Source organism: Lasioglossum baleicum, chromosome 11, assembly GCF_051020765.1.
Source record: "Lasioglossum baleicum chromosome 11, iyLasBale1, whole genome shotgun sequence".
Classification (NCBI taxonomy): domain Eukaryota; kingdom Metazoa; phylum Arthropoda; class Insecta; order Hymenoptera; family Halictidae; genus Lasioglossum; species Lasioglossum baleicum.
Genome location: NC_134939.1, coordinates 13294354 through 13307024, shown reverse-complemented (window position 1 = coordinate 13307024; position 12671 = coordinate 13294354). Strand labels below are relative to the sequence as shown.

The 12671-nt window shown below is 36.7% G+C and overlaps 2 protein-coding genes and 1 long non-coding RNA gene across 6 annotated transcripts; 1 reads left to right on the top strand and 2 right to left on the bottom strand.

Moving 5' to 3' along the window:
* Nucleotides 1–179: 179 nt before the first annotated feature.
* On the bottom strand, nt 180–7472 carry Cbp20 (cap binding protein 20). 3 transcript variants are annotated; one of them, XM_076433227.1, is made up of 4 exons: nt 7165–7472; nt 6222–6542; nt 5724–5863; nt 180–5310 (listed from the first exon to the last, which is right to left on the bottom strand). In XM_076433227.1, the coding sequence occupies exons 1-3, from the start codon at nt 7213–7215 to the stop codon at nt 5759–5761; spliced, it is 477 nt and encodes a 158-aa protein (XP_076289342.1). In that variant the 5' UTR covers nt 7216–7472; the 3' UTR covers nt 180–5310; nt 5724–5758. The 3 variants fall into 3 exon arrangements, with proteins under 3 accessions (XP_076289342.1, XP_076289343.1, XP_076289341.1); XM_076433228.1 differs by having other exon boundaries at nt 180–812; XM_076433226.1 differs by having other exon boundaries at nt 180–820; nt 7165–7468.
* Nucleotides 4163–5894, top strand: LOC143213406 (ras-like GTP-binding protein RhoL). Of its 2 annotated transcripts, none has more exons than XM_076433224.1 (5): nt 4163–4303; nt 4518–4647; nt 4748–4862; nt 4939–5056; nt 5150–5894. In XM_076433224.1, exons 2-5 carry the CDS (start codon nt 4577–4579, stop codon nt 5344–5346), a joined length of 501 nt encoding a protein of 166 aa, XP_076289339.1. In that variant the 5' UTR covers nt 4163–4303; nt 4518–4576; the 3' UTR covers nt 5347–5894. The 2 variants fall into 2 exon arrangements, with proteins under 2 accessions (XP_076289339.1, XP_076289338.1); XM_076433223.1 differs by having other exon boundaries at nt 4189–4329.
* A 1033-nt stretch (nt 7473–8505) lies between the features above and the next one.
* LOC143213409 (uncharacterized) lies at nt 8506–12498 on the bottom strand. The gene is made up of 4 exons (XR_013009967.1): nt 12012–12498; nt 11416–11638; nt 11040–11351; nt 8506–10957 (listed from the first exon to the last, which is right to left on the bottom strand). It is a non-coding gene; the product is annotated as an uncharacterized LOC143213409 (long non-coding RNA).
* Nucleotides 12499–12671: the final 173 nt, after the last annotated feature.

Here is a 12671-nt window from a genome sequence, read left to right as displayed (position 1 = left end):
ATTTTAATTTATGCGCGTCACGAATTATATGTGACGAATCTTTGGGATACACGCTTGGACTTTCATTCGACATATTCGATTTGGTTTAACATTTCCACGCGGATCGTCTTTGCGCATATTTTGTAGAGGATAATTGGGACTACAGAAAATGAATTCACAAGAAAAGTCGAAAGGCTCTGCTGTTAACGACACATACCTGAAATATATTTCCTGAGCGATTCGATCGACTTACCGCAACTACATATTTCGGGGTAAAACACTGAATCATATATGGTTGCGTTACGATATCGTCGTTGATAAGTAAACAGCGGATTTGATGCATTTATAACAAAAATGAGTGGATGTAATGTAAAACAGTGAAAACATTCAAAGAATTTAAAAGAAGAATTTAAAAATACTGTTATATTATTTTCAACCTGCCAATAATGTTTATTTTGCATAAAGATCCGCTGTCTATTGACAAGAATACCAACGTAGTCTTAAAAATCAGAAATCAAATACAAATGTACCTTATTTTACACGATCAGTCGACATTCCGTCGTCATCTAGGCAACTGTAACAAATGAAAAATAGAGAAAATAAAACGAGTAGTGGAACTCGAAGGGTTCGCGTTGAAAGAGAAGAAAACGCAACACGTTTCCGGCGGCAAAATCGAATTCGAAAGTCAGGTGGCCTCATGGCTCGTAGCAGTCGGCATCAGCATCGGCAGTATCGTCATAGCGTATGCGTGTAGCGTATCGTAATTGAGGTTTCTTCGTAGTCTCGGAGTAGTCGTCGCTCGAACCGCGTCCCCGCTGCTTTCCCCGTTCACTCTGCGAATCTAACAGAATTTCAATTAGCTCGGCGATCGTTCAAAATCGTCTGTGAAACGAAAACTTTTCTGCCAGCTATAGCAAGACGTGGAGCACACGCGCTGTTTCCGATAAATGCTTCCTAATTCACGGTGAGTTTCCCGACGAGTTACGTTTCTTCGTTTTCTCCTAGTGCCGCGCACGTATTCATAAAGTGTTTATATATACTGTACACGTATAAAGGATCGAGTCAAGAATTTCGACGCAACGGAAAAGGTAAACGGAAAATATTTTATTGCTGTCGTCTCGAGCGCCAACACCAACGTCTCATACACCATGATCTATCAGCAATTAAACGTTTTAATACTACCGTGTAAAATCGTGTTGTCGCCAACTCATTCCTAGAAGTACTTGATAGTTCGTGAAAAGAAATCTTGTATTAGGATGTTGAATACGTATTTTCGCGTTTCTCGATCCTTCTTGAACGGTCGATGGTAATCGTCGCGAGGTTTTACTGAAATTACAGATAATAAGAAGTCGTGCATCGCGTTTTGATAATCTTATCGTTCGTTATCGGCAAGAAAAATCGGTCACCGCTCATCATTCCCATTGCCATTGCCGCAAGTCGATGCGAACGAGTTCGGCAAACTAATCTGATCGTTCGCGCGATCATCTGCGAATCATTTAATAAATTCGAGAACAGTTGAAAGCGACTAGCATTTTCGGAGCGTTCTATAAGTCCATCCACGTACTGTACGCTGTAGAAAACAGGATGAGGTATTGATAACAAACCGCCGGAGTTTGGTATTCGTTTATCCTGTCTTTCGTGCATAACGTGCATAACGAACGTTGGTTCGTGATCATCGCGAATAAAAATCGTCCGTCGTTTACGCAATCAAACCTCGTAAAACAATCGAGTCGCACGAAGAAACGTTGCTTCGCGTCTTTTAATTACCTAGCGCCGAAGGCCTCCCGCAACAGGTTCACGAACGCGCTCGATATTATGTCATCGCTATTTTATTCGCGACATTTACTAGCCTACTTCGTATTTCTATAAAAAATAAATAAAAAACGTTGCCTTGTTTACAAAAAAAAGGCCGTTACGAACACTACCGCTCTTATCCCTGCAACTCGATCTATGTCCACGTAGATGAGAGAGAGAGATATCAAAGCCTGATGCCAGTGCAAACGCAAACAAACAAATGTTTATCCTCAAGTGACGCACATGCCATTCGCCTTTTATAGTCACAGAACTTAGCCGCACCTACATAGATAGATACAAATGTCTGTGCATACATAGACATACTGACCGCTCGAGCAACAACACGATCGTCAGTAGCCAGTAGTGAAAGTCATTACTCTTTTTTAAGTAAACATAGAAAAAAAATGGAAGAGGACAAAATTATGTCATAATACGTCCTAACTTCTTATGACATTTTTTTTTTGTGGATGCACCGGTGCAATTGCACTGTGTTCTTTAATGCAACCCAATTTTTTTGTTAAACCAATCGATCCCTTTTATCATCCTACGTATAAAAGTACTAACTTGGTCATCGAAATGTCAATACTTCACGAGATATTGGGTTGGTACTTTTCTACGTAGGATAAAGTGCAATTGTACCTGACGGGTGCATCCACATAAAAAATAATGCCACAGGAAGTTAGCACGTATTATGACATGATTTTTTCCTCTATCATTTTCTTCTATTTTTACTTAAAAAAGAGCAGCAACTTGTTCCAGTTTCCCAGTATAATTAAAATATTAATTTACAGAGTTAAAGGAAACTCATGATTTCATGAATTTGGCAGCGGATCTGTTGAAAAATCTGTTTGCATGTTTAAACTTGAAACATACCTGGGAAGAGAACTTGAATAAACTTCAAAGTTCGAATTTCACCCAGAGTAATACTAAAATATAAGTATTATCGGTACGCGGTCGTAATGATCTGTTACCGAAAAAGAAAGAACAGGACTTCGCCGAAGCTGACACGTTCAACGTATCAGCAGAAAAGTCGATTTTTCTTTTTAACGAGAAAAGACGAATAATCGCGTGGCTCGTACGAGCTACGTGTCCGGGCGGAAATCAAATTAAAATGTTGAAAATGGTCGGAATGCGGTAGGAAGGGCGTGGTTATAATTATAATTATTTGATGCGTCGTCAATGTGACGATGGCACACCCTCAATGGCACTACCTACGCGTACCGTACTACCCACCGTAGCAGTAGAGTTCGCAGTCATTTTCTCGTGTTCTTTCTATCGTGAACCTACGGTGTTCGTGTATCGTTTATTACGCGGCCGACCGATCTATTCTACGAGCCATGCGAAGGAAGGAAGAAGGTGGAAGGAGTAAAGAGGAAGGAAGGAAACGTTATGAACAGTCCATGCCAATTTGACCGTTTCTTCGAAGAAACGACACCGATCGTTCGAAAAGCGGTAGTCGCTAGCCGCGTAAGTCATTCACAGGAAAGTACGATGATCTCAGTTTCGCCGGGTCGGTTGACTTCACAAATTGGGAAATGTAATTCCGTCGTTTTAATCAAATAATTACCTCGACGTGGAACACAGTGAATCAGCCACGAAGCGTTCGTTTGCAGTGGCACAGCCTAACAGCGTTTTATATCCCCGTATACGTTATAATGAATTACGATGCATTTATGACAAAAATAAGTAGGTCCAATTTCAAACAGTGAAAACATTAGAAGAATTTATTAATACTATAAATACTTAGCACTCGAGTGGTGACTCTGAGAGGCGCCACTAAAAATTGCTGTACCATTATTCAAAACGTTGTTTACATTATTAAGAACATCGGTCAATTACTAACCTCAATTAAAATCAATTACTAAACATTTAGATATTGTATGAGGTATTATACCAATGTCATATCCATAAAATTTAAAATTGGTGCGAGTGCGAAGGGTTAAAAAATTATAGGGAATGTTAAAATTATAGGAAAATATTTTAGGTCGGAAGAAATCTTTCATTTCCGAGTTAAAATAGCTCCGAGTGCGAAGGGTTAACAGTGAAAATAAAATGTCACTCCGGTTTGTTGCAATTCCGGTGGAAAATTGTCATTTTGCATAAAGATCTAAAACAATGAACGATTAACACCGGCCTCTTTACGTTACCATGTAAAAAGTGATCAAATTTAACGAAACAAACGATAATTAGTAGTCTTAGCGTGTTAACGCGTGCGACGAGGACTTATTGTCATCATCATCTTCCATTCTAGTCGAGCGATCGTCTGGCAAATGCCTACGCATCTCATTGCCAGTCTGATGCACGCATATCAATGACGTCGCTCGATACCAATGCTATCGTGACGCTATCAATCTCTTTCGTTTTCCTACAGCCGAATAATGTAGCGGACAATGGAGGTGGCCGGATGACAAATAGATAACTAGCACCGTTTACTGCTGATAACGGACATCATCAAATCGACCGGGAAGCTGAGAACCGGCTCGACTCGACTCGGCTAATTTTCTCGACACTAGAGCCTATCCTTATTCTCGTACGCAATGTGTAATAACAATGAGGGTAAATATAGAAATTTCAAACGTGCCGTTCAACTCGTGATACGTCGCCCGAAACAATCAGGGAAATATTTAATTATTACGGGCAGCGTGTATCGCAGATCGAGAAATACGTCGAGATGCGATCATCGAATAAGTAATCGAACTCTTTGGAGAAATTACCGAATACCGAAACTACCTTCTACTGTTTAGAGAACAATAAATCAGCCTCGCGACACAGGCCCATCAAAGTTACGACGATCGGCGACGGCATGGTTGGAAAAACGTGTATGCTCATTACATATACCACCAAAGAATTTCCATCGGAATACGTGCCCACGGTGTAAGTATCATGTTTGTACATATTACGATAACCAGTTCAATTGTTCGTAGAACAGATCTGTTGGATCCAGTTATAAACGATGATATTCTTTTTCCTACAGCTTCGATAATTATGCAGGAAGCATACGTGTAGACGGACAAGAATACGATATGACCTTGTGGGACACCTCCGGTCAGGAAGATTACGAAAGGATTAGGCCACTGTCCTATCCAAATGTGAGCGTGCATTTCTCTGATGGTTTTCTTTTTCAAATTCTTTCGACGTTGATTTCCAATAGTATTTTCTTTTCAGACCGACTGCTTCTTAATCTGCTTCTCAATAAACTCTCGCGATTCCTACGAGAACGTCATGACCAAATGGCATCCAGAAATTAAGTGTTTCTGTCCAAACAAGCCTGTAGTTCTCGTCGGTAAATACCGTTCAACTGTTCTTCATTTAAATATAAAAGAAATGGTCATTTCAGGTATTCATTGTTTTTTGTTTTTCAATGTATCACGAATAGGTACTAAAGGAGACTTTAGAAACACAGAAAACGTAGATACGATTGCACTCAAAGACTGCCAGAAGATGAAGAAGAAAATAAAGGCTTGTAAATACGTCGAATGTTCTGCGTTGCATCGTGAAAACTTGGACTTAGTTTTCGTAGAAGCCATAAGAGCTGTTCTGAAAAAACCGAGGAAACTTTGCTGGATAGTCTAAGGTTTAAGTCGATAGCAATATTTATATCATTTTTATATCTAGAAAATGTATACGCCATTCCACAAAGACTATTCTGTCTATGTATTTTCACCGATGCATGTTACGACGAACGATAATAATAAAGATGCTAGTTCATTAATGATATTTATTTAAGAAATATTCCGTCTTAATAGAGTACTTGCTAGGATTCGATAAAAAATAAGAATTAGCATCTTGTAGCTCCATAATTCGTGAGACAATAATTTGTACCCGTGTCACGAATATGTACTTAACTCTCTCGTATATATTTACAACTCTTAAAATCAAAGCCTAAATTTATGCAATTTGTATTTGTAAATGTGATAGACCAAATACTATTGTAATTTATGTACACGTACAAAATCTCGAACCAGAATGTGCTTGCAATTCCAATTCATCGTCCGAAGCACCCGTCGGCGACTGGAGTCACTTTCTGTTGCATTATTTTACCGAATCCTCCTCTTCCGCTGTCAAAGTCTGACCTGTACTCGTCTCTTACCTATGGAAATATAATATTCATTATTTTTCAAGATGTATATAATCGCGTCCTATGAAATAATATTACCATCAACTAGATATAAGGATAGACCTATCATCCAATGTATTTTTGCAGCCCACTATTAGGGGGCCACGTAACTCCATTACCATTTTCATTTCATGCGATTTAGACGAGTTTATGCCATAAATATATAAATAAGTCTATTTCTGTTCTGAATCGTTTTTCATGTGCTGGATCGTTTCATTTGCATGCAAATAGGCGAAATGAAAATGGTAATGGGGTGACCCCACAAAAGGGGGCCGCAAAAATACATTGGATGATAAGTCTATCCTTATAGCTTATCGGTGATATCACTTACTTGGCCACCAGTCTTTCCTCTTCCGTATTGTCTACCTTCGATGAAGCCTGCGTCCCAATCTGTTCTAATTATTCTATCGTCCAAACGCGTACCATTGATATACCGCATACAGCATTCAGAGTCTGCTCTTTGATAATATTCAACAAAGCAGAAACCGCATGGTGTCTTCTTATACTTGTCTAAACCCATGATAATCCGTCTAATGTCGCCGCATTTTGAAAACAACTCGAGGATTTGTTCCTCGGTAGTATAAAAGGATAAATTGCCAACATACAATGTGGTAGAATTCCTTAATAATCTGTCTTGTTCGGCTCTCGATCCCTGACAACAAAAAAGAGCATAATTGGTAATGAGCTAGTACATTAACCTATAGATCAAGCAGTACACTCTGCGACAAAGCGATGGGACACCTCTAGATTTCTAATGTTTCTCAATACTAATGATGTGTACAAAGATTTTGTATATAGATCTGTATAGAGTGTCCTCTGAAAATTGGAACTATATTTCCAGAGTATACATAACAAAAACTGTATAAAAGTTTATCTAAAAGACTGTTAGAAGTGATAAAAAAAGAGGAAAATGTACATATTATTAAAATTCTAATAAAACACCTGTTTATAAAATTAATTCCTTATTCTTCTTCACCATGTCCTATCGTTCTGATGCACTAGTTTTTCATGTAAACAGATATAACTCCTAAAGCAATATCGTAAATAATAGCAGTTACTTCGTATGTTACTAAACAGAGGATACTCAATACAGATCTGTATACAAAATCTTTGTACATACATATCATTGGTATTGAAAAACAATATTTAGAAATCTAGGGGTGTCCTATCGTTTTTTCGCGGAGTGTAAGTACACGATATCTGAAATGTAGAAAAATGCATTTACAATATTATAGAACCACAATATAAAACGTTGTTGGAATGTAGAAACAAACCTTAAAATGTTGATCACGATACGAACTCAATTCCACCGAAGGTGAAGTCATAATTGCCAGATACACAAGAAAAATGGCTGCTCGCGTTTAACGTGACGTAGACGGCGGTAGACGTGGGTAGACGTAGACTGACGTAGTAATGAGATATGAGATATTGTGCGCTTTCCACGCGCATGTGCGACGAAAACCACTAACGTATATATATCTATATTGTAGAGAAAGTAGCGAGGAACTGGGAAACTATTACTGGCGGGAAAGTGTCAGATTTTTCATTTTTAAAATTGACAAATTTTGCGAAATTGACGCTAAAATCTTCGTGATGAGGTATTGAATGGGGTTTCTAGCGCATGCGCGGCGAATTCAGCATCAGTGAAGTAAAATGTTTGGTGAAATGGGGTGTAGCGTGACCCGTTGATCACGCGAACATAGTTACGATAGCGTTACCGCAATATAGGTTCGATTAATGGCGCTGAGAGGGAAAATTGAATATAAAGCATAACGTTTAGGTGAAAGCCGCGTATTTCATATACATATATTCTTTATTCGGGCACGATAGTTTAGGCTTAGAATAAGTAGGGAAACAAGAGGTTTCCACAGAGATCCTTGACGAAACCAGATGGGCGAGACTAATCGAGGAATTTGGGTAAAGTCATGTAACTCTTGGAGGAGCTTCTCTAATTTCGCATAAATAGGCAGTCGAAGCAGTGAGCACTCTCATATCCTCTCTGTCTCTGCTAATATACTCTCTGGTAGTAGTGGTGGAGAACTATCGCCATTGATGCTTATCTAATGAATTTTTATATTGTTGGTTAGTTTAGAATAAAAAACATTTTTCAAGTTTGATCTTTTATTAGTTTTATCGGATTTTAGCAATATTTGTAAAAGTAAAACATCGATAGTTTTCGATAGTGAGAACTATCGATAACCATCGATAGTTCTCCACCACTACGCATGAGTCACAATATGGCGGTAGCGCACTCGATTTCCGGCGCGGTGCACATTTTGCTATAACTTGTAATCTAAAGAATAATCTAAAATTATTTTTTAATAACCGGGTTTAATGGTGTATACTGAAATATGTTTTGAATGTTTTAAATAATTGTCCTTGTTGATTTTTAAGAAACAGCTGTATAAGATGGTTCAAAGGGTCTCCAAACCAAATTGATTTTTAGTCAAACCATACCCAACCAGCACAGATACAGCTCAAAGATAGCAGAAAGATGTCTGCCGCTAGACATTCAAATGTCTGAAAGATGTCTGCGAATGTCTCCGGAAAGTCTCTACAAGGGCTCCGGAAGGTCGTTTGTTACAAAGTTGCCTGTCTTAAAGTGGTCTTGAGAATGACTGTTAGTCGTGTTTCAGGCATTGTAGAGACATGTTCCACGACTCTGTCGGGCATCTTTTAGGCGACTTTCAGAAGTCTCTTGAGCTTGTTAGAGAGACGTATTTATGCGAAAAGGGAGTGGGAGGGAAAAATCAATTTACGATAATAGTTTAAAGTAAACGAACAAATAGTTTATTATAATAATATATGTACTATTTATAAAATAAAAATATATATAAAATAATATATATAAAACATTAAAATTAATATATTAAATTCTAATATATATTAGAAATAAAGTATTAAAATTAAAATACAATATCACGCACTTAAAACATTAAAATTAATATACTTAAATTAAAATATAAAAATTGAAATGAAATATACAGTTGAAACATCAGAATCAGTATATAGGGTGGTCCACGCAACTTGCACACCAATAAATAACTTCCAAAGTATGCGTAAAATAAAATACTACATTCAGAATAAAATATCACGCACTTAAAACATTAGAATTAATATATTAGAAATAAAGTATTAAAATTAAAATACAATATCACGCACTTAAAACATTAAAATTAATACACTTAAATTAAAATATAAAAATTGAAATAAAATATACAGTTGAAACATCAGAATCAGTATACAGGGTGGTCCACGCAACTTGCACACCAATAAATAACTTCCAAAGTATGCGTAAAATAAAATACTACATTCAGAATAAAATATCACGCACTTAAAACATTAGAATTAATATATTAGAAATAAAGTATTAAAATTAAAATACAATATCACGCACTTAAAACATTAAAATTAATACACTTAAATTAAAATATAAAAATTGAATAAAATATACAGTTGAAACATCAGAATCAGTATACAGGGTGGTCCACGCAACTTGCACACCTATAATAACTTCCAAAGTATGCGTTGCACGAAAAAGTTTTGTATACAGAAGTTGCATGGTCTGAAGGGGTACATTATGTAGTGTATTATTTTTTTACAGGTGGACGCGTAAAGGACATGTGAAGGTCAACTTAATTTTTTTAAATGGAATGAGGTATTTTTTAATACATCAATGATGCAGCTGGACCTATGTATGTCGAAAAGTTAATAGTTCAGGAGATATTTCAATTTAAATAACTCTAAAATACCATTACTGTCGTACTAAGACGTTACATAAGTAAGTAAACATTAACGTCTTAGTACGACAGTAATGGTATTTTAGAGTTATTTAAATTGAAATATCCCCTGAACTACTAATTTTTCGACATACATAGGTTAGTACTTTTTTATAATGAATGTCCAGCTGCATAATTGATGTATTAAAAAATACCTCATTCCATTTAAAAAAATTAAGTTGACCTTCACATGTCCTTTACGCGTCCATCTACAAAAAAGCTACTAACATCTGATTAATGCTTATTCAGGGGGCCTGTTACTGGCGCCTCACCCTGTATACTAAAATTAAAAAATATAAAAATTAAAATAAAATATAAAAGTGAAAATAAAATATTACTGATAATGTCTGTGGTTGTAAGGAAAAACGCCGCATGTCACAATTTCAAAAATTCGAGTTTATGCATTCATTGAGCTTTAGACTTTAGAGTATAGGATTTACAGTAGCGGACAAAAGTTTAAGACCGCTCTAAAGAAGACGATAACTTTTTTAATATTGTACTATACGATTTGAACTTTTTTTGGGAAGCTAGAGCAATTAGTTTACTAAAGGATGTGAAAAGAAATTTTTTCAAAAATTGCAATTGATCGGAATTGTTGAAAAAATACTAAAAGTTGATTTTTTAATTATTTTATGTGGGCCTATATTGAAAATTTAAAAAACACGTTTTGTGTAGATCTGTGTCAATCAAACATATCCTGAAAATTTCGTCAAAATCGGTCGACGTTGCAATGAGCTACAAACGTTTAAAGATGGTAGAAATTGCAGATTTTCACGATTTATTGCCGAAAATCTGCAATTTTTACCATCTTTAAACGTTTGTAGCTCATTGCAACGTCGACCGATTTTGACGAAATTTTCAGGATATGTTTAAATAAACAATCAACTTTTAGTATTTTTTCAACAATTCCGATCAATTGCAATTTTTGAAAAAATTTCTTTTCGCGTCCTTTAGTAAACTAATTGCTCTAGTTTCCCAAAAAAGTTCAAATCGTATAGTAAAATATTAAAAAAGTTATCGTCTTCTTTAGAGCGGTCTTACACTTTTGTCCGCTACTGTACATATTTACCAGAAAAAAAGTCATGGAAACACGTTTGGAAGGCTCAGACAACAATGCAATTTAACCAACCTCCTATGTCAAAGTATTAGCGATCGAAAGTGAAAGTATATGTGACATGCGGCGTTCTTCCTGATAACCACAGATATATTGAAATTAAAATCACTTGGTCACACTCGCTTTGTTCATGTTTCTTGCGGCTGCCGTCCACTTTGGCTTTCTCCGCTGCACCTTGAATAAGAATATCTTTGTTTATTAATTTGCACATGAATAATCATTATAATAATAATATTAAAATAAGGGTGATAATTACATATAACAAGGCTGGCCGTTCGATAATTTGCAAACGGTTTTTTGCCCTTCCGGCCCAATCAGCTATAGCAGACCGCCATGCCAGCACGTCAGTCATAATGATACCTAGACTTTCCTGGCAAAGTTGTAGCTGTTGTGCCCCCCGTATTGTGCACTTCTGCTGCCTAAAATAAAAAATTGTTATGTAGCATATCACATTCTGTTAATTTAATGAAAATGAAAGATAAACGTCAGCTATTTTAAGTGTATTTATTAAACAAGTCATTGGTCTCTTCGGCCTCCTTTGCTTTTCTTCTAGCCTTCGTGTAGCCGTCTAGAAGCATTATATAATTATTATTTTAATTATACATGTATGGTGTGTAACTACTTTAACTTACCAAAGGTACTGTTTTTGAAGATCTTTACAGAAAAGTGCTCCCACGAAGGTTGAGGCAGTTCACATTGTTGGATTGCGTTGCTCAATTTTGATTTGTGTACCGGTGGCCAATAACATTTGTCGCCTTCCAGCCAACTATTTGGCACCGCTTCTACCGTTCCGTCCGCCAAAAATTGGACAACGGTCCATGTATTTGTAGGCATCTCCATTTGTGTGTATATATTCTAAGAATTGAAAAGTATGGTAAAATTTAGAGACTAATTTAAACATATATGTAATTACGACGTAAATATATTTAATTAAAGAATATATTTAGAAAAATAGCAAATAGAATGAAGGAATGGAAATATGACCAATTTTTGTTCATTTTTTGACTTCACACTTATTTACACATTAGGGCGGTAGACTCGTTTCCAGGATTGCAATCAATTGCAATCCCGCACCCTTGCAATCCTAGAAAAAGCAGTCTACCCCCTTACAATACCGAAAGTACTTTCTTTGACTTTCTTGCCAACCCCATAGTAAACTTCGAATATAGCGGAAGGGCATCAGCAAAAAACACTAACGGTAACAAATAACAGCAATGGAAGTACTTACTTTTGTAAATATACACTCGTCGGATAAATTATCACTATTACAATACACTAATACAATTAGACACTTCTCTAAACCTGGTGTCGACCGGTGTCGACCATGTGCGCCGGACCAAAAATAGTAACTTCAACAGCGCCACTCGGGGTGAACTACGAAGACAGAGAAGCAGATATGTTTCTCGCAGGAAAGACACTGACAGAGAATATATGAAACAGCTTGATTTTTTCGATCACGCGGGTAAGCCGCATTTCGCGAAGAAGCAATATTTTTTTATGCTCTTTGTGTTGAAATATTCTCTGCATTATTGCGGGGTCCCGTACAGAGCCCTTTTTTGGATTTGGCTCTTGGAACTTTGTAAACAACAAAAGTGTACATTTTTATGGAAGAACTTTTTTTCTGTACACTTTTTCCAAATGCTCTTTGCGTTGAAATACTCTCTGTATTATTGCGGATTAGCATGCAGAGCTCTTTTTTCGAAAAAGTGCACAGAAAAAAGTTCTTCCTTAGAAGCTGTATCCCCCTACTCCACCCCACTCTTTACCGGCGGCGTAGGAAAAACAACGTCTCCGGAAAATGTCTCTCAGTCGCCAAAAAGATATCCTTTATGGAGACGTTGCATTTACGACTGAAATGAGACAGCTGAAAGACGTTCACCCTCTGCTG

Excerpts from the sequence above, each read along its gene's own strand:
- LOC143213406 (XM_076433223.1), top strand. Across the intron at positions 4,863-4,938 it reads GGCCACTGTCCTATCCAAAT|ACCGACTGCTTCTTAATCTG; the intron begins GTGAGCGTGCAT and ends TTTTCTTTTCAG. Across the intron at positions 5,057-5,149 it reads CAAGCCTGTAGTTCTCGTCG|GTACTAAAGGAGACTTTAGA; the intron begins GTAAATACCGTT and ends TATCACGAATAG.
- Cbp20 (XM_076433227.1), bottom strand. The coding sequence starts at position 7,215 with ATGACTTCACCTTCGGTGGAATTGAGTTCGTATCGTGATCAACATTTT. Across the intron at positions 6,543-7,164 it reads ATCGTGATCAACATTTTAAG|GGATCGAGAGCCGAACAAGA; the intron begins GTTTGTTTCTAC and ends TTTTGTTGTCAG. Across the intron at positions 5,864-6,221 it reads GAGGAAAGACTGGTGGCCAA|GTAAGAGACGAGTACAGGTC; the intron begins GTAAGTGATATC and ends ATATTTCCATAG.